This window comes from Hemitrygon akajei, chromosome 11 (assembly GCF_048418815.1).
Source record: "Hemitrygon akajei chromosome 11, sHemAka1.3, whole genome shotgun sequence".
Lineage (NCBI taxonomy): Eukaryota > Metazoa > Chordata > Chondrichthyes > Myliobatiformes > Dasyatidae > Hemitrygon > Hemitrygon akajei.
In genome coordinates, this window is record NC_133134.1 from 116,014,527 (window position 1) to 116,038,403 (window position 23,877).

Consider the following 23,877-nt stretch of genomic DNA (forward strand, 5'->3'; position numbering starts at 1 on the left):
CCTTCTAGAAATATCTTTAGTAATAGCAATAAATGTTTCCCTTATTACTGATGTTAATCTGAACTGGCCGAAGTTTCACATTTTGTCTCCTTTTTAGAATAAAATTATTCCATATGCTATTTTCCCATCTAATGGTGTACTCCCTGAATCTTAGGAACTTCAGAAAATTAAAACTAATGAAATACCAGTCCCACAGGTCATTTGTTTAAGGACCTTAAGATAAAATCTGCCAGGACCTGAGAGCTCTAATTAGAATAAGATTTGTTTTTGTCACATGTACATTGAAATATACAGTGAAATGCAGCATTTGCATCAAAACAAATCAGCAAAGTTTGTGCTCATAGCATGCCCACAACTCAGTAGCCCTAACTTACGTCTTTGGAATGTGAGAAGAAACTGAAGTACCCAGAGGAAACCTATACTATCACAGGGAGGACATTAAAAACTCGCTACAGACAGCAGCAGGATTTGAACCCTGATTGGTGATCACTGGCACAGTAATAGCATTACGCTAACATGCTACCCATTCCAATAATTGTTCAGTACCACTTCCTTAGTGATCATAATTTTCCCAGATTCTTCCCTGCCTTCCAGATCCTGATTTGCAACTATTTCTGAGAGGTTACTTGCATTCTGTATCATCTCCAATGCAAAACACTACTGAATGTCAAAACCGAACATTGCCAAGAACCAAGAAATACATATCTTAAATTATAAACCATTTTGAGATGACAGGAAGAGCTGTACCATCAACAGTCAAAAACCATTAATTTGATACCATAGTTGGAAGCCATGAGTGAAACATTATCTAGTCAAAAATGAATAATCTCTGTAGTAACAAACCTGTTAAAAAAACAAATGTACAGTGGTGCTAGGAAGTTTCTGAACCCTGTAGAATTTTCTCTTATTTCTGCATAAATATGACCTAAGATATAATCAGATCATCACACAAGTCCTAAACTAGATAAAGAGAGCCCAATTAAATAAATAACAGAAAAAAAGATTGTGCTTGATCACTTATTTATTGAGAAAAATGCTCCAATGTTATACCTATTTGTTGGAAAAAGTATGTGAACCTCTGGGGTAATGCCTTTTACAAAAGCTATTCAGGGTCAGGTGTTCCAATCAATGAGTTGAGATTGGAGTTCTGGGTTGTAGAGGTGCCCTGCCCTATTTTTTTTAAATGACACACAAACTCTGGTTACTGATGGAGCTTGCTCTTCTCAAAAATTATCTGTTTATGTGCAATATGCCTTAATCAAAACAACTTTTGGGGACCTTGGAAGAAGAATTGTAGAGTTGCGTGAAGCTGGAAAAGGCTACAAAAGCATTTCTAAAGACCTGAGTGTTCATCAGTCTACATTAAGAGAAATTTTCTGCAAATGGAGGAAACTCAGTACTGTTGCTACCCTCCCTAGGAGTGAGCATCCTGCAAAGATTACACCAAGAGCACAATGTGCAATACTGAAGGAGGTGGAAAAAGAACCTAAGGGTAACAGCAAAAAGCCTGCAGAAATCTCTTGAACGTACTATAAAGTCTCTGTTCATGAGTTCATTATAAGAAAAACAGTGAATACAGTCGGCCCTCCTTACCGAGAGGGATTGTTTCTGGGACCCCTCGTGGATACCAAAATTCGCAGATGCTCAAGTCCCTCATTCAACCTGTCTCAATGCGGTGGACCTTAGGACCTGGCAGCAGAACTCTGAATCTGCAGTGTTTCTGTTCACAAAAATAATCACGATCACGATTGAAAATAAAGTTTTTTGCACATTGGTTGAATGCCTAAGTTGGTGTGGTTTCATTGTTTCTATTATAGTTATTATCCTATTATGGATTTATTGAATATGCCCACAAGAAGGCTTGTGTATGGTGACGTATATGTACTTAAATAATTTACTTTAAACTTTGAAAAGTTCCCATTCCAGTGCTTTCATATAGGGTGTGTGCAAATCGAAAGAGATGCAGATGCCAAAAATCTCAAAAACAGAATAACAAGTCAGGCAGAATCTTTGAAAGGAGCAACAGTCAATATTTTAGGTCTATAACCTTGTGCTTTCTTGGTGCAGCCTTGGCAGTTTTATGCTTGTAGGTAAACAGAGAGATGGACATCAAATGCTGCTGACAAATTATCAACTCTATGAAAGATGCCCTTTAGATTGTCAGTGGATTAAGATGTTCATAGAGGAATGCTGCCAACTGACACATTCCAGGCTGCAGGAGTACTTGCTGAGGGACGCACTGAATCTTGGTGCAGCCATCGCAAGGATTCGGTGGGGAAGGACCACTGTATAGGGTTTTTCCACTCCACTCCATATTGGGCAAGGAAGCCCCTCAATTATTGTAGAGTATCATCCCAGGGGGCCATATGAGTGGCAACAGTCCTATTGGTTTTAAGGAATGTAAGAATGAAAAGGCTTTGTATTGTTTATTTTGATAGAAAAAAACACAGAAAAGTGAATTAGACCTTGGAAGAGCTTTATCTTGTCTTTTTTTTTTAGGAACAGTTGTATAGGTACAGTTGTATTGATGACCCACGATTTGAAAAGTTCTTGGCAAGGGTCTGGTGTTTACTCAGGCGATATCAGGTAAGCTGTAAACACAGTTGAAATCAACATTAAACAGCATTTCCCTTAGTGATTTCAGTGACCAGTTATTATCTCTGCATCATAAATGCTTTTCACTGAGCCCAAATTAAGCTTCAAGATTGTTTTCTGGCTCTTTTCTCATTATTAGAAGTTGTGTTCTTTCCTCACTGTCCAGTGAAAATCTTGAATTTAACAATAGCTTCCAAATGCTCTGCAGAAATTCTAGCATTTGTGTTGAGGTATTATTTTTAAAATTTCTCTTGATTTGTTTGTGCATAGTTAAAGGATGTTTTTCTTTTGTTTTTGTTGATGCAATTAATGGCCCACTGTATTTGAACTAGTTCTGGCACAGGCTCCTCAGTCTGAAATTTTTTTAAAAAAATTATTGGTATAATTGCCTCAGTCTTTAAAGTCTTAACTGCTGATCCCTTTATAAGACCTGTCAGACAAATTACTCATTCAAAAGCAACACTAGTAACTACCATAATTTGGAAGTGCATATGTGGTATAGGGACTCATTTAGAACATGCCTGCCTGCCTTCCAATTAACAACATTACAAGTGTTTCCCCTCTTGGATTTGAACCACTAGTACCAAAGCCCAGTTTGTTTCTATGTCCAAACCAAGTACAAGTCAGAACATCGTCATCTTCCACAGACCTCAGCTGAACTTTCTTAGCATTTCATGTATTTGGATAATAACACTCTAAGCTGCTTCCTCTCTCCTCAGCCTTAATCTAAGATGGACCTTGCTTCTAATGCCAGTATAACGCAATTAATAGTAAAGCTACTTGTAGCATTATAGAACACTGAGTCGCTAATGGAAAGGTGGATGCTCTTTTATGTTCAAGTTTTATTACTATTTGGAGTCTCAATAGTGTTTACTAATAAATGGATTGGTATTTAAAGAACAAGTAGATTCTTGAAAGATGAGGGAATTGAGGTCGATGAGGAACTGGTGCAGTAGAGATGAGGCCTGGAGCAGACCAGCTATTAAATGCTGGAACAAGCTTGATGGGTTGAGTGGCTTGCTCTGCTCATATTTTCTTAGGTTCTTAACTTAAAAAGAGCACTGGGTGTACATTGAATAAAGCTATGTTATTGCATGTAGAGGAAGGGCCAATTGACATATCAGTGCAAAGTTCTTTAAGAAACAATTTCAGAGAAATTTATCTCCATTTAGTAACACTTGAAATCATCAGAATGACCACAGAGGCAAAGTATAATTTGCTGAGGCAGCTACTTAGCATGTTTCACACTACCAACTATGAATGCATACAGCTTCTCTCAACCAACCACAGTAGCCCAGGCTTCCTTTCTGTTCTAGCTGAAAACAAAATTCTTATTTATGGAGGTTCGAATTTTTTTTCAAAGATTGAGAGTGACCAAAATACTTAAGTTCTTGTGAGTAGAGAAATCACTTAACAGGACCAGGTGAGCTGGAATTTTGGTTGGGGTCCATTTACAACAAAGGCTGACATTTGGTTTGCTGTTTTATTTTCCTTGTAGATACATAGCAGTATTTTTCAAAATGATGATTTACCACTGCATGCCATCATTAAATAACTGCAGGTTCTTGTTAATGATTCTTGTGAAAAGAAATGATTTTATAATAGTATGCTTTGTTTCAGTCCATGTTTGGTCTTGGAATACATGAAGGTACTGGCTTGCAAGGGGCTTTACCAGTAGCTGTATTTGAAGCATTGAATAAACAGTTTGGTGTGACGTTTGAGTGCTTTGCCTCACCACTGAACTGTTACTTCAGACAATACTGCTCTGCGTTCCCTGATACTGATGGCTACTTCGGTTCTAGGGGGTGAGTATGGCATCATAATTTATTATTCAAGTTTGTTTTACTGAGCTAAATGCAAATGTTTCTGTCTGTTGTGATCAATCAGTTAATAAATCTGCTACTAAAATCAGAGTTTGTTTATTTTCTGTGGTTGTTTTTAAGTGGTAATGTATCTTTAAAGTTTTATATTTTGATTATGGTTATTTCAAGAATATTTGCTCTGTGTTTCCTTTTGTGTCTTTCTCATCAGTTCCATGTTCGTTTCTTTTCCACATTTTTGTCTCATTAATGACACTTTTTTTGTGCTTCTTCATATTATTTTTCACTTGTGCTTCTCAAGTAATTATAACCATATCCCTCTGATGGACAGATTTGATTCAGGCTCTCATTTTACTCCATGCTTCATTTTTATTTTTCATTGGCTTCACTGTAGCATTATTTTGGATGGGTACAACATTCTTCGTACCAAGAAAAGTGGAGAAGAGAAAAATGATTTTTTTTGTGGGGGGTAGAGGAGAAAGTATCCATGAGAGTTCTGTTGCAAGGCTGTAAAGTTCTATTCCTCATGATTTCCAAGGCACTTAATAGATATTACATTCTTAAAAATGCATCTTTCTGCCAGGGTGCTAAAGAGATGGGATTGGGAGAAGGATGATGGGGTACATGGTGGTAAGGATCACTGGAGGATGGTATATTGGTGGGTTGTAGGGTCAGGCATACAATCAAATTGGTGGATTGTAGGGTCAGACATACCCTACATTGGTGGGTTTTGGTTGAAGGGATTAATCATTGGCATTTATTAGACGATCACCATTTGCCTAATGTGTTCTGCTCTCATATACCTTTTAATGTCCTTTCCTCTTTTTTTTTGTTTTTATGTACTTTATAGTTGCCTTCATTGTAACTGTGCCTTTGTTTCTATGTAACTCGCCTTCCTACTCCTATTTCTTGTGTTTTTCTCCCTCATCTTTCTTTCTCTGCTATTTTTTGTCTCTGTCCATGCCTGTCTTTTTACCATCTGTGCTCTTGTTTATATTTCTCTCTCCTTCCCTGGTTTCTCTTTCTCCGTGTTTCTTATTCACGTCTTATTTGTACAACCCTTTTCTCTCTCACTTGCATCTCATATTTGCATTTTTCTCATTCCCTTTCTTCATCAATCGCATGTGCCTCTCATTCCCATGTACATTTTCCCATACCATTTTGAAGTGTCACTGATTTCCATGACTCTCATTTATACGTCGTATAGCTATGTATTCCTTTTTTCTTAATATTATTTGTGAAAAATTATATTTTAGTGGGTATTTGCTAAAGTGGCATAGAATCAAATATTTAGGTTATTTCCACAGTAAGAGCAATGTTACTGAAAAACCTAGGGCAGTTTATGTATAGAGTTAGGATCATTGAATTGCTTGTCAGCAGTTTTTGTGGGATCAGTGATTCCCATTCTGACCAAAAAAAAAACTAGTAAACTGATTGTGGAATGAAAATAGAAGACAGATCAGGCAGCATATTTGGAGAACAGTATAAAATTAACATTTTAGCATAATCCTTCATTGCATTGTAGAATTTTGTTATCTCTGTGATACCTACCAGTTTATAGCTAAAGTAACAGATCTGAGGCTTTGTTGACTATGTGATTATATGGCCACTTTTGCCAACTCATTTAGTTCATCTAAGGTTTCATGAATTCACTGTGGTGTAGCCTGTTTCCAGACATTCATAAATTAGGCTCAAATTAACTAAGACTACCAGGCTTATTTTTATGTTATCACTCTGTTTGTGAGATTGCCTCACTTAGTATGCACTCGCTTTCTCAACTTTTGTTCATCTTAACACATTTCCTAATTCTCTTCCACTGATTTGTACAGAAATAAATAAAAGAAGGCACAAATGCCATTTTCAATACTGGTGCGCTGTTATGAATATCTGTGGCATATATATTAGAAGCTAATGTACTGGTATCAATAGCATTTTTAACTCTGATATCTAATGCATGATGCAATATAACAATTTGTGGACCTATTCAGGGTACAACGTTGTTACTGGAATCTCATCCAAAGTCCTGGATAATTGATTGGAAGACATGAATTTGAACCCACAGTTTTAACTTCAAGTAGTTAAACAAATCTAATAAAAGAAAACTAGTATCATTAACAATGACCATTAAATTATCTTTAAAAACTTATTTGATTCATAAATGTACTATATTAGGGAAGGAAATATGCCATCCATGTCTGGTTGGGCCAGGTGTGATTCCAGACCCAAAGTAATATGGCTAACTTGTAATAAGCCATCTGAAATAGTCAGGTAATTCACTCTGTTTAACCATGTATAATTAGAAGAGGTATGGTCAGAAACTTCTACCATTGCCAGTGATATCCACATCCCATGAACTGTTAATGCTGGGTGTACTTAAGATCATTATCTGACTTGAATGATACCAGTGTACCATTATCAGTACCTGATGTATTTGTATCAATACCAAGTGTTTTGATACCAATTTCTGGAAATTATCATTGTTACTTGAATGTAATTTTTTCAATGGAATTATAATTAGATTTCAGGAACAGAGAAGTCTGCATTGGAAATTGATAAGTTGGACAGGACCAGTTGGTCTATCAAGGTTGTCCCACAATTATGACAGAATCCTGCCTAGGCACTTGCTGCTCTCCAGCAGCCAAACAGAGGAAACCTATGGAAAATGCTCAGGAATTGATTTGTACAGAAATTGTTTGTATGTATAGAACAAATTCATAACACTAAATTTTATTTTTTTTAAACTTGGATGATCCTCACTGCGGTCACAGGAAAGCTATAAATTTATCTTTGGCCCTTAAAATTTGCTAATTAGTCATGGATTTTTGAGTATTATGTCTCATGTTTAAGAAAGTACATCAGGGCACAGAGATTGCAGAAGAAATTTACTGGAATGGTATCAGATGAAGAAGTTATCTTTAGTTATCTGAAGAGATTAGTAAAGATAGAATTGTTCATGGTGTAGGGAACATTAAGAAACATTTTAATTAAGCTTGCTCAAAATTTTAAGGAACTATAAGTTTTTTTTTTTCCTGAATTGTTGGTTTCTTGCATTTGTCTTACCTGTAATTCTGTTTCTGCTGACCACATCAGTGGAATCTCATCCAAAGTCCTGGATAATTGATTGGAAGACATGAATTTGAACCCACAGTTTTAACTTCAAGTAGTTAAACAAATCTAATAAAAGAAAACTTAGAAAAACTTAGTCATAATTTGACTTCTCATGAATAAAAAGATACTTTATTTATCCCAAAGAAAATTACAGTGTCACAGTAGCATTACAAGTGCACAGTTTTACAAATATTAGAAGAGATGCAAGAAAGAATGAAAAATAATTTGCCTGAAACAGTCTAACAGGAGGGGTCATCACATCCCCGGCTATAGATTGACTCATTATAGAGCCTAATGGCCAAGGGTAAGAATGACCTCAAATAGCGCTCTTTGGAGCAGCGCCGTTTTCTTGGTCTATTACTGAAAATGCTCCTCTGATCAGCCAAGGTGGCTTGCAGAGGGTGAGAATCATTGTCCAGAAATGCCAGGATTTTCCATAGGGTCCTGTTTTCTAACACAGCCTCCAGTGTATCCAGTTTGACTCCTATAACAGTGCCAGCCTTTAATCAGTTTATTGAACCTGTTGGCATCACCTGTGTTGACACCATTGCCCCAACATACCACCACATAGCACTGGTGACAACAGTCTGGTAGAACATGTGAAGGAGAGGCCTGCATACTTCAGAGGACCTCAGTCTCCTCAGCAGGTAGAAGTGACTCTGGCTCTTGTACGCAGCCTTTGTGTTGGTGCTGCACTCGTCTATCATCCAGCTGCACCCCATTTACTTGTTGGTCCTCACCATATCCACATTTTCTCCAATAGTAACAGGGAGGAAAACAGGCTTAGTATTCCTAAAGTTCATCACCGTCTCCTTTGTCTTACTGATGAGTTAACTGAGACTTGCACAGATGCAGAAAGCAAACTTCTCTACAGCATAGGAAGCTACAAAGCAAAGGGATAGAAAGCAAATTTATAACAACATGGTAACATATCTTACAGTCGCAATTCAGCATTATCTGATGTTCTAAATTATAGAAATCACTATAGTGTACTCAGGATCTTAAAAATTCTTTGATGGGGGGAGTGGAGGAAGATGACGTAAGCAGGTGAATGTGGCACTGAATAATTCTTAGTGACTCAGAAGTTACCTCATTTGCTAATTCTTAGCCAATATTGACTGAAAAACTCCCTCAACAATCTGCTCTTAATCACAGGCCTTCATGATTATGCTACATTATGAAAATACTAAATTCACTATTTCTAAATTGATCTGATGAATGCAAATTCGTGGTACAGGAAAAGAATTCTTTTAGGACAACAGATGAGAACGTATCCACAAAACACCAGTAAAATTTACTGCTTAATTTAAAAACAAAACCGTGTTTCTTGTGACATTCATTGATACCTATTTTGTAGAATAATTACATACTAAATTATGCAGTATATTTCAAATATTCCAGATACTGTGCACAGGTATGTGGAAAACATTCAGGTTACCACATAACTTGGTCAAACTCAATCAATTAACACTAATTAAGCATCCAATAATGAGTGAACCAAGCAGACAAAATCTGGATTTGGCATTGCATTCCTAGCATTGTTTTATTAAGTTTAAACAATGCCTCGCACAGTGCACGTTACTTAAATCTTAACAGTGGCAAGATCAAAATTATTGTGAACCTTCTTGATAAATCTGTAGTTTGATATCTCAGTGACAAGATAAAAAATGTATTCAGGTTGCAATTTATATTTAATATTTTCAAATTCAATGTATTACTGCAAAGCCACTAGAATTAAGCCCATCTCCTGTCAAGAGATTAACAAAAACATTAAATAAGAAACTAAAAAAATGCCGAAATGGGAATCCGAAATAAAGAGGCCAGACTAGAAATTACTTTAATTTTCAGATTTATAACCATTTATCAGTAAACTGTTGAACCTCTTACGTAGATAGCAATCCAGAAGTAACCCCAAGCAATGCTATCCTCCTCCATGTTTGAGGACTTTAGCTATGAATTACCCTTCTTTCCTTTCAACACAGCTAAACTGATCTACACCATATCATTTGTCCTCAATGCCAGAGACGCTTAAAACTTTTGGTTCTAATATAAGTATTATCTACAGGGATAAGACTACCAGGTCTGCCAGTTTTATCCAAGGCCATTGTTGCTTGATTCAAAGAAAGCAAACTTCTCTCTAGTTAATGTTACCTACAAAGGACTGTTATTTGATCTGAATAGCAGAAGCAGATAAATCAATGGTAGACTCTGAGGGAAAAGATGTAATGGGAACCTGGAGGGCAACATTCTCGTGCAGATGGTCAGTATTTCAAATGAGCTGCCAGAGGAAATAGTTGAGGCAGGTACATTAACAACATTTTACAGGCGCAAGGATAGGAAAGGTTTCGAGGGATATGACCCAAAAATGAGCAGGTGGGTGTAGTTTAGATGGGACCCTTTGGGCTGAAGGGCAGTTTTCTGTGCTGTATGACTCTGTGATTGTGAAGCTCCATTCAGGCTCTTCTAGGAGAGAAATTCTACCTAGTTGTAGAAGATGTAGACATCAGGTATGAGCAGCATAGTCCTTTAGTTGCTTTTATGGACATGAAACATCTAACATGCTGCAAACATTTGCAGAGTCAACTTCTGCATACATGTAATTTCTCTTTTTTGAAGAATACTTAAGTCAACAAAATAGAATGAAAGGTTAGCTTTCATCATATTAGTTCATACACCTGAAATTTTCTCATCCTGACTATTCACTTGCAGATCATCCTTTATCTAAAGACACCTGCAACTTAATTCTTTACGACCTGCTGCTAAATCCTATATTCTTTAGGAAAGGAATCCAAGGTTGAACACATTTACATTCATTGTTTGCATTTTCTGTCTTTAGACGGGGAGGGAAAAACTTAAAGAAGTCTGTAATTATGGACTTCAAAGAATGTAAACAGGCTATTGAAATGGAAGGACCTAGCAGTTGATCCTTATAGTAGTCCCATATAGAGGAGAAGGAAATTATGCAATTTTGAAAGAAATGAAAAATGGAAAGGGTTCAATTCAAAAGATATTGCAAGACCTGAATGTCTATTTGCACAATCTTCAAAGGTAACAGGAGTATTAAGTTATTTGTAAAAACAAAACTTGCAGGTTCTTGAACTTTACAAATAGAGCCAGAATTCAGAAACAAAGAGGATACATTAGCACTTATAAACAATAATTTAACGCATGTTCTATCTAATTGTAGTCACCATGTTCTAGAATAGGATGTAGCATCTCTACAGAGGGTACAAGAAAGATTTAGTAAAATGAACCTAGGGATGGAAGGCTTCAATTGCATGAATAGACTTGAGAAACTGAGATTATTTTCCTTAGCACAATGAAAATAGAAATTGAGAGTGTTCAGAGTTAACAATCAAGATTAATACAGGGAAACTGTTTACAAGGATAACGTACACAAAATGCTGGAAGAACTCAGCAGGTCAGGCAGTAACTATGAAAATGAATAAACAGCCAACATTTCAGGCTCAACAAAGCAGTCCCCCGATTTACGTCAGATCTCACCAATGTGGAGGAACCTGCATCAGGAGCACCCAATGCAATAGGCGACCTCAACAGATTTGCAGGTGAAGTGTTGCCTCACCTTGAAGAACTGTTTGGGGCTCTGAATGGAGGTAAGGGAGGAGGTGAATGGGCAGCCTAGCATTTCTTTTGCTTGCAGTGATATGTGACAGGAGGGAGATTAGAGGGGAGGGGCAAATGGACAAGGGATTCACAGAGGAAGAGCTCCCTGCAGAAAGTGGAGAGTTGGGGGATGCAAAGATATGTTTGGTGGTAGGATCTTGTTGAAGATGGCAAAAGTTTCAGAGAATGATGTGTTGGATGTGGAGGCTCAAGGGGTGGTAGGTGAGGACAAGAAATACTCTATTCCTGATAAGACAGCGGGAGGATGGGGTGAGCGTGGATGTCTGGAAAATGGAGAAGATGCCGGTGAGGGCAGCATCAATGGTGGTTATATAACTTACAAAGATGGAAGGATTGAGAACTAGACACAACAGATGTAGGTGATTGCTTTAAAAAAAAGAGCAACTCTTTCCAATGCAACATGCAGTCATGATCTGATAGTGTGGTGTCATCAGAGCTTTTCCAAGAGAATTGGTTGGTTAAAGGAAGAAAAATTAGAAAGGGACAGAAATCAGACTAACTATGACTTTTACTAAGAGCCAAAATAAGCTGAAAGGGTATAAAATGTATAGTGAAAGGTTTTATTTTGTTACTTTATTTAGACATACATATAGGCCATTCCAGCCCAACATTGCGTGCTGCCCAGCAAACCACTTTTTAGCCCTAGACTAATTGCAGGAACAATTTACAGTGACCAGCTAACCCAACAACTGGTGGTACATCTTTGGACTGCAGAAGGAAACCGGAGCACCTGAAGGAAACACGTACACTCACAGAAAAGATCTACAAACTCCTTACAGAGGGCATCGGAATTGAACTCTGTAGTAGTGTCCCAAGTTTCCACTGTGACAGTATATGACAACAACTTAGAAGTATATTGCACCTTTACTGTTTGAAAAATATTTCAAAGCCTGTCACAGTTATCATATCTGTCACGAGGCGAGAGTAGATATTGGACCACTGGAAAATGAAGCTGGAGAGGTAGCAATGGGGGACAAAGAAATGACAGATGAACTGAATAAATATTTTGCATCAGTCTTCACTGTGGAAGTCACTAACAGTGTGCTTGAAGTTCGAGTGTGTCGGGCAGAAGTACATGGACTTTAGTAAGACATTTGACAAGGTCCCGCATGGGAGGCTGGTCAAAAAGGTTCAGCCATTCAACATTCAGGATGAGATAGTATTTTGGATTAGATATTGGCTTTGTGGGAGAAGCCAGAGAGTAGTAGTAGAGGGTTGTCTTTCTGACTGGAGACCTGTGACTATTGGTGTGCCACTGGGATCAGTGCTGGGTCCTGTATTGTTTGTTATCTATATCAGTGATCTGGATGATAGTGTGTTTAACTGGATCAGCAAATCTGCAGATGACACCAAGATTGGAGGAGTAGTGGATAGTAAGGAAAGCTATCATGGCTTGTAGAAAGATCTGCATCAGCTGGAAAAATTGGCGAAAAATGGCAGGTGAAATGTAATGCAGGTAAGTGTGAGGTTTTGCACTTCAGTAGTACCAGCCAGGTTAGGTCTACACAGTCAACGGTAGGGTACAGAGAAGTGTTTGTAGAACAAACGGATCTGGGAATACAGATCAGTGATTCATTTAAAGTAGTGTCAGAGGTAGATAGGGTTGTAAAGAAAGTATTTGGTATAGTTGCCTTCATAAATTAATGTATTGAGTACAGAAGATGGGATATTATGTTGAACCTGTATAAGACATTGATGAGGCCTAATTTGGAGTATTGTGTGCAGTTTTGGTCAGTACCTACAGGAGAGAGGTAAATAAGGTTGAAAGAGTGTAGAGAAAATTTACAAGAATGTTGTCAGGTCTGGAGGACCTGAGTTATAAGGAAAAATTGAATAGGTTAGGACTATATTCTCTAGAACGTAGAAGACTGAGGGGAGATTTGATAGATGTATACAGAATTATGAGGGGTATAGATAGGGAAAATGCAAGCAGACTGTTTCCACTGAGGCTGTATGGGATCACAACCAGAGGTCATGGGTTAAAGGTGGAAAGAGAAGTTTAAGAGGAACATGAGGGAAACTCTTCACTCAGAGAGTCATGAGAGTGTGGAATGAGCTGCCAGCACAAGTAGCGCATTCAAGCTCGCTTTCAATGTTTAAGAGAAGTTTGGATAGATACATAAATGATAGGGATATGGAGGGCTATGGTCCTGATGTAGGTTGATGGGAGTATGCAATTTAAATGGTTTTGGCATGAACCTGGTAGGTCAAAGGGCCTTTTCTGTGCTGTACTTCTCTATGACTCTTAAGTGAGTGAAGTTGTCTATAATAGGGAGAAGGTGCTTAGGAAACTGAAAGGTCTGAAGATGGATAAATCACCAGGACCAGATGGTGTACACCCCAGGGTTCTGAAAGAGGTGGCTGAAGAGATTGTGGGGGCATTGAAAGCATCTAGAGCTTTCAAGAATCACTAGATTTTGACATGGTTTCTGAGGACTGAAAAATTGCAAATGTCTGTCCACTCTTCAAGAAGGGAGAGAGGCAGGAGAAAGGAAATTGTAGGCAAGTTTGTCTAACCTCAGTGTTTGGGAAGATGTTGGAGTTGATTGTTAAAGGATGTGGTTTCAGGGTACTTGGACGCACAGTCAGCATGGTTTCCTTAAGGGAACATCTTGCCTGACAAATCTGTTGGAATTCTTTGAAGAAATAACAAGCAGGATAGACAAAGGAGAATCAGTTGATGTGTACTTCAATTTTCAGAAGGCCTTTGACAAGGTGCCACACATGATGCTGCTTAACAAGTTAAGAACCCTTGATATTACAGGAAAGATAATAGCATGATAGAGTGTTTGCTGATTGGTAGAGGAGGCAAACAGTTGCAATAAAGGGCGCCTTTTCTTGCTGGCTGGTGTTTCACAGGGATATGTGTTTGGACCGTTTTTTACACAATGTCAATCATCTGGATGACGGAATTGTTGGGTTTGTGGCCAGATTTGTGTACGATACAAAGGTAGGTGGAGGGGCAGATAGTATAGAGGAAGCATAGAGGCTACAGAAGGACAAAGACAGTGTAGGAGAATGGGCAAAGAAGTGGCAGATGGAATACAGTGTCAGGAAGTGTATGGTCATGCACTTTGGTAGTAGAAATAAAAGTGTAGACTATTTTCTAAATGAGAAATTTCAAAGCTCAGAATTGCAAAGGAATTTTAGAGTCATTATTTGCAGATTAAATTGGTGGTGAGAGACAAATGTAATGTTAGTATTCATTTCGAGGACTAGAATATAAAAGCAAGGATGTAATATTGAAGCTTTATAAGGCACTGGTGAGGCCTCACTTTGAGTATTGTGAGCAGTCTTGGGCCCCTTATCCAAGAAAGTATGTGCTGACATTGGAGAGGGTTTAAAGGACGTTCACAAAAATGATTCCAGAATTGAACGGCATATCATATGAAGAGGGTTTGGCTCTGGTGCTGTGCTCGCTGGAATTCAGAAGAATGAGGGGGATCTCTATGAAACCTATCGAATGTTGAAAGGCCTTAATAGAGTGGATGTGGAGAGGATGTTTCCTATGGTGGGGAGTCTAAGAGAGAGGACACAGACTCAGAAGAGAAGGATGTTCATTTAGAATGGAGATGAGAATTTCATAAACAATAATCAGAGAAACAGTAAAAGGAATATAGAGAAGATTGGGTTCATAAAAGAACCAGCATGGAATTATTAAAGGTAAATTGTACTTCACCAACCTAATTGCGATCTGATATAACAGGAAATTTTGATCATGCAGATGCAATTGATATTATCTAAATGAGTTTTCAGGTACTTGACAGATATTTAAAAGTGAAATTGAAACCAATGGAGCAAAGATGTAAAAAGCTGCATGAGGGATATAAAAGTGTATAAAGGATAGAAAGCAGTGTCTATAGAAACTGAGTCGAAAGAGAGGATTTACATTTAGCGGATTGAATTCCTACTCAGGAGAGAGTTTGTGCTCAGATGAGAAGTGCTTTTACTTCTCTTCTGAGGAAGAAGATTTATATGCAGGAGTAAGAGTTACTGTTCAAGTGGGTTTTATAGAGATTGGGAAGGGAATTTGCTTAGAAAAGAGATGATTTATTATCAGAGTTTTGAAGGTTTCTACCTGGCCTTGCTGAGCTTATAGTCAAAGAGAAGCTTAATATTAAGGATCAGGGAGGAAAGACTTATACTAAGAGCACAGTGTATACATGTATGTATTGAGAGTGTGCTTATGAGTGAAGCAGGGTGAGTTTATGCCCGTTTGAAGGCGTATTTGTTCATAGGAGAGAATGTTATTACTCACAGGAGAGAGAAAGATTTTATTCAGAAGCATGAATGCTTTTTTACATAGGAGAGAGGGTTTTACGTTTGGAAGGCTGGTAGTTTATCCTAAGCGCTGATACAGTTTGTACTAAATAGTAGGAATATGTTGTTACTTGGAGGAGGTAGGGAGTTGTGTCCAGAGGAAGAGTGGTGGGATTATGTTCAGAGATGGGGTTCACGTTCAGAGAGAAATAATTTATACTCAGTTACAACATGGTTTTTAATCTGAGCAGAGAGTGTCTATGCTAAGAGGAGAGAGATTTCATGATCAGGCAAAATGTTAGATTTTGGTGTGAAGAATGAGAAAAAACAATATAAACTAGATACCACAATTCTAGGAGAGAAATCTCTGTGTTAAACTATACGTGCAACACACACAAAATGCTGGTGGAATGCAGCAGGCCAGGCAGCATCTATAGGAAGAAGTACTGTCAAAGTTTCGGGCCGAGACCCTTTGTCAGGACTAACTAAAAGAAGAGATAGTAAGAGATTTGAGAGGGAGGGGGGAGATCCGAAATTGTAAGAGAAGACAGGAGGGGGAGAGATGAAGCTAAGAGCTGGAAAGTTGATTGGCAAAAGGGATAAACAGCTGGAGAAGGGAAAGGATCATGGGACGGGAGGCCTAGGGAGAAAGGGGGAGGGGAACACCAGAGGGAGATGGAGAGCAGGCAAGGAGTGATTGTGAGACGGACAAAGAGAAAAAAAGGAAATGAATAAATAAATAAGGGATGGGTAAGAAGGGGAGGAGGGGCATTAACGGAAGTTAGAGAAATCAATGTTCATGCCATCAGGTTGGAGGCTACCCACACAGAATATAAGGTGAAAGCAGGATCTCCCAGTGGCCACATGTTTTAATTCCACGTCCCATTCCCATTCTGATATGTCGGTCCATGGCCTCTACTGTCAAGATGAAGCCACACTCTGGTTGGAGGAACAACACCTTATATTCTGTCTGTGTAGCCTCCAACCTGATGGCATGAACATTGATTTCTCTAACTTACATTAATGCCCTTCCTTACCTTCTTACCCCATCCCTTATTTATTTGTTTATTATTTTTTCCCTTTTTTTTCCTCTTTTTTCTCTGTCCCTCTCACAATAACTCCTTGCCTGCTCTCCATCTTCCTCTGGTGCTCCCCTCCCCCTTTCTTTCTCCCCAGGCCTCCTGTCCTATGATCCTCTTCCTTTTCCAGCTGTGTATCCCTCGGCCCGAAACTTCGACTATACTTCTTCCTATAGATGCTGCCTGGTCTGCTGTGTTCCACCAGCATTTTGTGTGTGTTGTTTAAATTTCCAGTATCTGCAGATTTCCTTGTGTTTGCGTTATACTAACTTTGCATGGTTTGTTGATAACAGCAGAGGAGACTGAGAAGGTGGTTTAAAAAGGCATCTGGGATATCAGGCTTATAAATAGAGACATTGAACACAAGACCAAGGAAGTCATGGTGGCTATGAGTGGATTAGAATGTGCAGGTCTGTATGCAATGATGTAAAGGCTTTGGACAGGTTACAGAAGATTTACTAAAATAAATCCAGAGACAAACAACTTGTGTAGATAAACTGGAGAGATTGGGGCTGTTCTTGGAACTGAGGTCACTTGCAAAGAGTAGAAATCAAAAAGCTGCAAGTGCTACAAATCTGAAATAATAACAAATTCCTGGAAAATCTCAGCAGCTCAGGCAGTTTCCATGGAAGCAGAAACAGTTAAGGTTTCAGGTCTGCAGCCTTTGCCATTACTGTCATTATTTCAGATCCGCAGTTTTGAGATCGCAAGGAAACCTATAGGTCAATATGGTTGGCCATATTCAGCCAAAATTATAGAGTTTTTCAAGAGTCTTTTTCAAGAGAGTCCCAGGAAAATTGACGAAGTAAAGGTGTGGACATTGTCTATGTGGACTTCTGCAATGTCTTTGACAAAGTCCAGCATAGGAGGCTGATCCTGAAGTTTCAATCTCTTATTCAGGATGAAGTAGTAAATTGGATTCAACATTGTTTAGTGGGAGTAGCCAGAGAGTGGTTGGTAGATGGTTGACTCTCTGACAGAAGGCCTGTAATGAGTTGTGTGCCACAGCGATCAATGCTGGGTCCATCATTCTTCGTCATCTGTATTAATGATTTGGATGATGATGTGGTAAACTAAATCAGCAGATTTGCAGCTGACACCAAGATAGAGGCACAGTGGACAGTGAGGAAGGTTATGAAACCTTGCAGTGGGATCTGGACCTGCTGGAAGAATGCACTAAAATGGCAGATAGACTTTAATGCAGACAAGTGTGAGGTGTTTCAATATGGAAGGACAAACTAAGGTAGGCCATGCACAGTAGAGCGGTGTGGTAGAACAAAGGGATCTAGGGATACAGATCCATAGTCTCTTAAAAGTGGCGTCACACTTGATAGGGGTTGTAAGGAGAGTTTTTGGAATATTGGCCTTTATAAATCAGAGTATTGAGTATAGGAGTTAGATTGTTATGTTGAAGTTGTATAAGACATTGGTGAGGCCAGATTTGGAGTACTGTGTGCTGATTTGGTCTGGTCACCTATCAACAGGAAAGATAACAATAAGATTGAAAGAATACAGAGAAAATTTACAAGGATGTTGAGGACCTGAGTTATAGGGAAAGTTGAATAAGTTGGGACTTTATTCCCTGGAGTGTAGGAGAATGAGGGTAAATTCAAGCAGGCTTTTTCCACTGAGGTTATTTGAGACTAGATTTAGAGGTCATACCATAGGTGAAGGGTGAAATACTTAAGAATCTGAGGAGGAGTTTCACTCAAGAGTGCTGCAGGTGTGGAACAAGCTGCCAGCAGAAGTATTAGATGTGCGTTTTATTGCAATTTTTAAGAGAAGTTTGGGTCAGTACATGGTTGGGAAGGCTATGGTCCAGGTGTGGGTCGATGGTAGTAGGCAGAATAATATTTCAGCAGACTAGATAGGCTTGCTTCTGTGCTGTGGTGTTTTATTACTCTAATTATTTAAAATCACATCCGGTGTAGACAGGTTCAGGTAAAACTGTTTCATTGATAGGTCGTGCACATTGAAGTGAAGTGACAAAAGAACCAAAAGTAACATGAAGGAAGTGACTGATATAGTAAATGAATTGTACTGGTTGGAACAGTAGCTTGTGCTGTTTCAATATTGCAATTAAAAGGAAAGGATTTGAGGGATAATGGGAGGTGGGTAGTAGAGTGGAATTAATGTGATTTGCTTTTACATGAAGTTAGTATAGTCTCAGCAGGATGTATGGCTTCTATTTTGCTGTAGCCATGCTGTGGAGGAGAGGATTTGTTCTCGGGAGAACCAATTTTAGACAAATAATTGGATTTAAAAGCAGAAGTAAGAGTTCTTAGAAACACACCAACAATCTGCTAGAGAAACCCAGTGGGTCAAGCAGCACCTGTGAGGAAAATTTGTCAAAGTTTCAGTTCTTAGAGGGGAGCAGATTTATGTTCACATAAAGAACAATTCTGCTTAGAGAGTTGGTTTCAGCTCAAAGGACAGAGGCTTTATTCACAAACTTCACCCAGTGTTACATAGAAAACCTACAGCACAATACAGGCCCTTTGGCCCACAAAGCTGTGCCGAACATGTCCCAACCTTAGAAATTACCTAGGGTTACCCATAGCCCTCTATTTTACTAAGCTCCAGGGGAGAGTTCTATCTTGGACAAAAGAGAGTTTATGTTCAGTGAGGTGATCTATGCATTAACAAATAAGGGTTAATCGCCTAGGAGAGAAGGTTTATAGTCAAATGGAGACAGTGATGCCCAAAATGAGAGAAGATTAGTATGTAGGAGAGAAGGAATGTACATGTAGAGGAGGGCAGGATTTTGCTTCATAGAGAGACTTTACGTTCAGAAGGGAAGGGAATTATACTCAGGAGTGAAATCTTATCAGAGGAGAAAGGTTTATATTCAGATTAGCAAGGTTTTGATCAAAGGAAGATGGATTTATATTCTAAGGTAGAAGTGTTAAAACAGAAAAAAGTATATTTGCAGGACAGGAGAAAAAAATTCCAGAGTGAAATGAGAATTTATCAACAATAGCATAGGTGTTTAGAGGTAGGGTTTTATTCTCAGAGGGAAGAAAGTTTATATGCAAAATTTATATGGTTATTACTTACAGGAGAGAGAATTTATACTTGGGAGAGCTTAGTTGTACTGTGAGAATGTGGGATCCCAGGCCTAATGTGAGGTAATAATCAGATCCCTAAGACTTGGCCTGCAGCTGAGATTCAGGTCCCTGTGTTTCTTTTTGTAATGATGTCTATTTTCTCTGGTTTATGCTTTCTGAGAGCTTAGATTCTTCACCTGCGTGTGAGGGACAATTCCCTCTGGTGGTGGGTGAAGATCAAATTCCTGGCTTTGTGCTTTGACTGAGGCCCAGATTTCTGGGGTTGTGCTAGAAGTGTTTAATCGCTGTGTTCACCGAGGATGGAAGTTGGATTTTGTTGTGGGTAAATGATTCTACCACAGTCCTCTATGTGTTGTCCCTTTTGTATACCTGTCTGTAGAGCTGACGCTGAACTGTGTGAAAGTTGCTGCTTGTTTTCTCCTTTACAGCTCATTCTTGACTTTCTCACCAGTCAGCGGCTCCTTTGAAGCAAATCCTCCGTTTGGTGAAGAGCTGATGGACAGTATGGTCACACATATGGAGGTGAGGGTCCAAGGTGTTAGCCTGTATTGCAAAGTAGACCAAGTGTAGGTTAAAGGGTTGCATTAACACATAGTTAAAGTGTTTTGTTTCAAGGAACAAGAACTTTAATAGTGAGATATAGATCAGATAGCATCACTGCATGAAATTATTAATTTCTATTTTGAGGCCAGATTGTGAGGAGAATATAATTTACCTCCTTTTTTGTGAAATCTTATATTTGGTCAGCTTTTATGTACCTTGCATTAGAACAGGCCAGCAGATATTATGGCATAGTTGTTCCAGTTCTTAATATGGATCATTTACCATTTCAAAATCTCCCACAGTTCATGTTGTCCTCAAATCCTTCAGCTTTTCTCTCATATCGTTCATCTGTAGAGCACCATGATGACTGAGTTGATTTTCACTACTCTCCAGAATGATGTTCCACACGGAGATCTAATTCAGAGAAAAATAAATCTTTTGCGCTCATTCCCACTCGCAGCTTCCTTCATTTAGAGAGGAAGCCAAAACTCTGTCGTGGCTGCTCAAATAATTAATCCTAATTTATTTGTATACCCTCAATAATTTTAATGATTTGAGTCAACCCTCTATTTAACAAAAGACTCCCGGGATACGAAGTGTAATTCTGTAACAATGTCTCTCTCTCTCTCCTCTGCATCTTCAAACACAAAAGGTCCCTTCATGAGATGGTTAGTAGATGGGGACCTCTGTACCAAATCTATTAGAATGCTATCTCTGATCTTTGAAACTTTGTGATTACATTTGTTCTTCTCTGTACCTAAATTCTATTCTATTTCTTACATAAGAAATAAAAACTAGATTAAACCATTTGGCCCTTGAATCAGTTGTATCATACAATAAGATTCAGGCTTATCTGAAAACTTAGCTCCACTTTGCTTTGAAAGTCCCATTTCCCTTGATTCGGCTGATATTCACAATGGAAAAACGCTTCAACGTCCATCAGGCAACATCTTATCTTGATACTTGAAACTTCAGTTGACATTCCAAAAATGGAACAGAAGGCACTAATCAGTAACATATTGTAATAGTGACTGTACCACTGGTTCTTACAGATCAATTAGAAATGGCATGATTGATGTTAGCAAGAATCCCAAGACTTTAGATGTGCTGGTGTGGGGTCAGATTAGCTTCACAGTCACAGGATATGCACCATTGATGTGGTAGCTGGATTCTGAATAATGAAAAATCAATTTCAATGTTGAGCACTCTTGTGAGATTAACAGGCATAAAAGGGCTATAACACTAGTAATATCCCCAGACCATCAGAAACTAAAACAACCTGCCTTCATTGAAAATTGTGTGTTTCCACGATTCAAAATTAAAATAAAATGATTCTTTTGTGGTTTTATGTTTGTTATTTCTCTCCCAATTATCAATGATAATAAGATGTACAAGCTAGCTTCTTTAAATAAGAGGGGTAATATTAATGTTGTGTCTTGCTAGCTGCACCAATTTCTTCATTGAATACATCAGAAACATGAGAAAAAGGGAGACCAATCAGTCCTTTCATATTATTTGCTAGGCAACCAGATCATGGCCGAATTATGTCTTTTCATCTGTCTTGATTCCCTTGTCTTTAAATTGCTATCAAAAACTTATCCATTTCTGTTTTGAGGTTTTCATCTGATTTTCTCAACCACTTTCTTTGGGAGAGAGTTACACATTGTTTCAGCCTTTACTATGAAAAAAAATCCTTCCTAACACATCATTCTTCAAAGACTCCGCTCCAGTTTGAAGGATGTGTGGCCCTCCCATTTGTTGGTTTGTTTGTTTATTTATTTATATTTGGAGATACAGGGGAGAACAGGCTCTTCAACCCACCAGTTTAATTCTAGCCTAATCACAGGACAAATTAACCTACTAACTACTGGTTTGGCTTTGGACTGTGGGAGGAAACCAGAGCACCTAGATAATATATCACAATCCTTGTGGAAGCAAAGGTGATGCTCTGTAGCATATTCCACACTTCCAACATTCCATTGTTGTAAAATAATTAATGTAGCTGCACTTCAAGAGCACTGTTGGCTTTGACTTACTTCGTAGTATTTTGAGGATACGAGAGACACTACATTAACATTAGTCCTTTCATTTAATGGGGCAGATAGTAAAACTAGCCAATAATTTCCACAGAAGTTATTCAAATTAGTGCTCTCAATGCATTTTGCACTATTACTGTGTTTAAAATTTAATACCTTAACAAAACTTCTTTAAGTCCTTTGCAGTAATGCTGCAGAAGGAAAGTGACACTGAGTTATTTAAGTATGAGTCTAGACAAATGGCTGAAAGCTTGGGCAAAGAGGCAGGTTTAAGAAACAACTTAAAGGACGTAAGAGAACTAGAAATTCTTAGAGAAGGTATTCTATTACCTAAGACCTTAGCAGCATGAACAGTATTGGAGGGTTAAAGGAAATTAGGAATTGCAATATGCCAGAATTAAGGACTGAAGAGATGTAAGATACTTGAAAGCAAAGAAATTGAGGATCATAAATTCTGGAGCACCTATAGACTCTGGTCACCTTGAAATTTGGCCCTATTCAGTATTTCAGTCTGATCCTCTCTATGTGCTACAAAAATGGGGATTAATTTTCATTTTTCTTTCCTTATTATCATGGTTCATGATGCAGACTGTGGATTTGTTCTGTCATTTGAATTAGACATAGCAATAGCTCAAGCTGTTATTCTCTCCTGGTGATATCCTCCTGCTAGGTCAAATGTTTCTCTCAGTGAAACCAGGAGGATGTAGAAAGGACAAAGTTAACTCAATACCTCTTTTAAGACCTTGTAATAACAGAAGGGCAAGAACTGTAAAAAAAAATGAGCAGTACAAATGCTCAAAAATCAAGTTGATGAAAAAGAAAGCTGACATGGCCTCTTTCAGAGTTTTTTCCTCACCCATACCATGTTTCTGTTGCATTAGTAGAATAGCAGCCTTTCTTCTTGAAGAGATAAAATTTGCCCTCAGTGTATTAACTATCATAATCAGGTTTATTATCTCTGATATACAGTATGTCATGAAATTTATTGTTTTGTGGCAGCAGTAAGTACAAGACATAAAAACTATTACAAGTTACAAACATAATTAAATATATTTAAACATCCCCCAGTTATTTTTATTAAGGCAGTGTTAGAACTTTTAAATAAATTGTTTATTTCAGCCAGAAATACTACCAAAATCTATATGTTTACTACTATATATTGTTATAGGGAAGATGTAGGTGATTGGAATCAGATCTAACCGTATTTGGAAGAGCAAAATATCAATCACAGGACATATCTCCATTTCTAAGCTAAAGTCTCAGATTTGTCAGCAATGTGCATGGATGCAAAATTATACTTCACTTTGTATCTGTGTAGTTTGCAAACCCAAAAATCCCAAGATGAACCGTTATTATCACTGCAATCTCCAAGTCACAAGCAATATCATAACTGTTAAAGGCTTTACCAGTACTGTAAGATTCCATACATGTAAAGTAACATAATAGAACAGTCATACAATTCTATACTGTAATTACTAAATCATATACCAATCATTTGGAAAATGAGTTACAACGGGAGCTGTGTTATGGATAGTCAACCAACTTTTCTTAACATACTTGAACTTTAAATAATTGTTTTGAAGATCACAAAGTTAAAAAGTTGTACCCAATTAAATGTCACCAAACTTAAAGCTGCTGGGGTTAAAGGTCAGCTTTAGAAAATCGTATTGGCATTATGAATACAGCTTTTGGCAATTGGGCTTAATGTACTATTGTAATATAT

At 38.1% G+C, this 23,877-nt stretch overlaps 1 protein-coding gene and 1 long non-coding RNA gene across 8 annotated transcripts in view; one reads left to right on the forward strand and one right to left on the reverse strand.

Annotated features, from left to right (window-relative positions):
• pcif1 (phosphorylated CTD interacting factor 1) overlaps positions 1 to 23,877 on the forward strand; it is a 127,373-nt gene that overhangs the window by 90,895 nt on the left and 12,601 nt on the right. For 5 of the 6 annotated variants that reach the window (XM_073061558.1, XM_073061562.1, XM_073061559.1 and 2 more), the window contains 3 exons: positions 2,500 to 2,586; positions 4,216 to 4,400; positions 20,004 to 20,097. In XM_073061558.1, the coding sequence (XP_072917659.1) occupies positions 2,500 to 2,586; positions 4,216 to 4,400; positions 20,004 to 20,097 (366 nt within the window). The remainder of the gene's footprint in view (positions 1 to 2,499; positions 2,587 to 4,215; positions 4,401 to 20,003; positions 20,098 to 23,877) is intronic. The other variant, XR_012100841.1, reaches the window with a different exon arrangement.
• The window catches only part of LOC140735946 (uncharacterized), a 34,093-nt gene continuing 17,844 nt past the window's right edge, over positions 7,629 to 23,877 (reverse strand). Inside the window, exons 2-4 of one of the 2 annotated variants that reach the window (XR_012100844.1) lie at positions 20,401 to 20,532; positions 19,945 to 20,118; positions 7,629 to 8,406 (exon numbers count right to left, since the gene is read on the reverse strand). This is a non-coding gene — a long non-coding RNA (uncharacterized lncRNA). Of the gene's footprint in view, positions 8,407 to 19,944; positions 20,119 to 20,333; positions 20,533 to 23,877 lie in introns of both variants that reach the window. The other variant, XR_012100845.1, reaches the window with a different exon arrangement.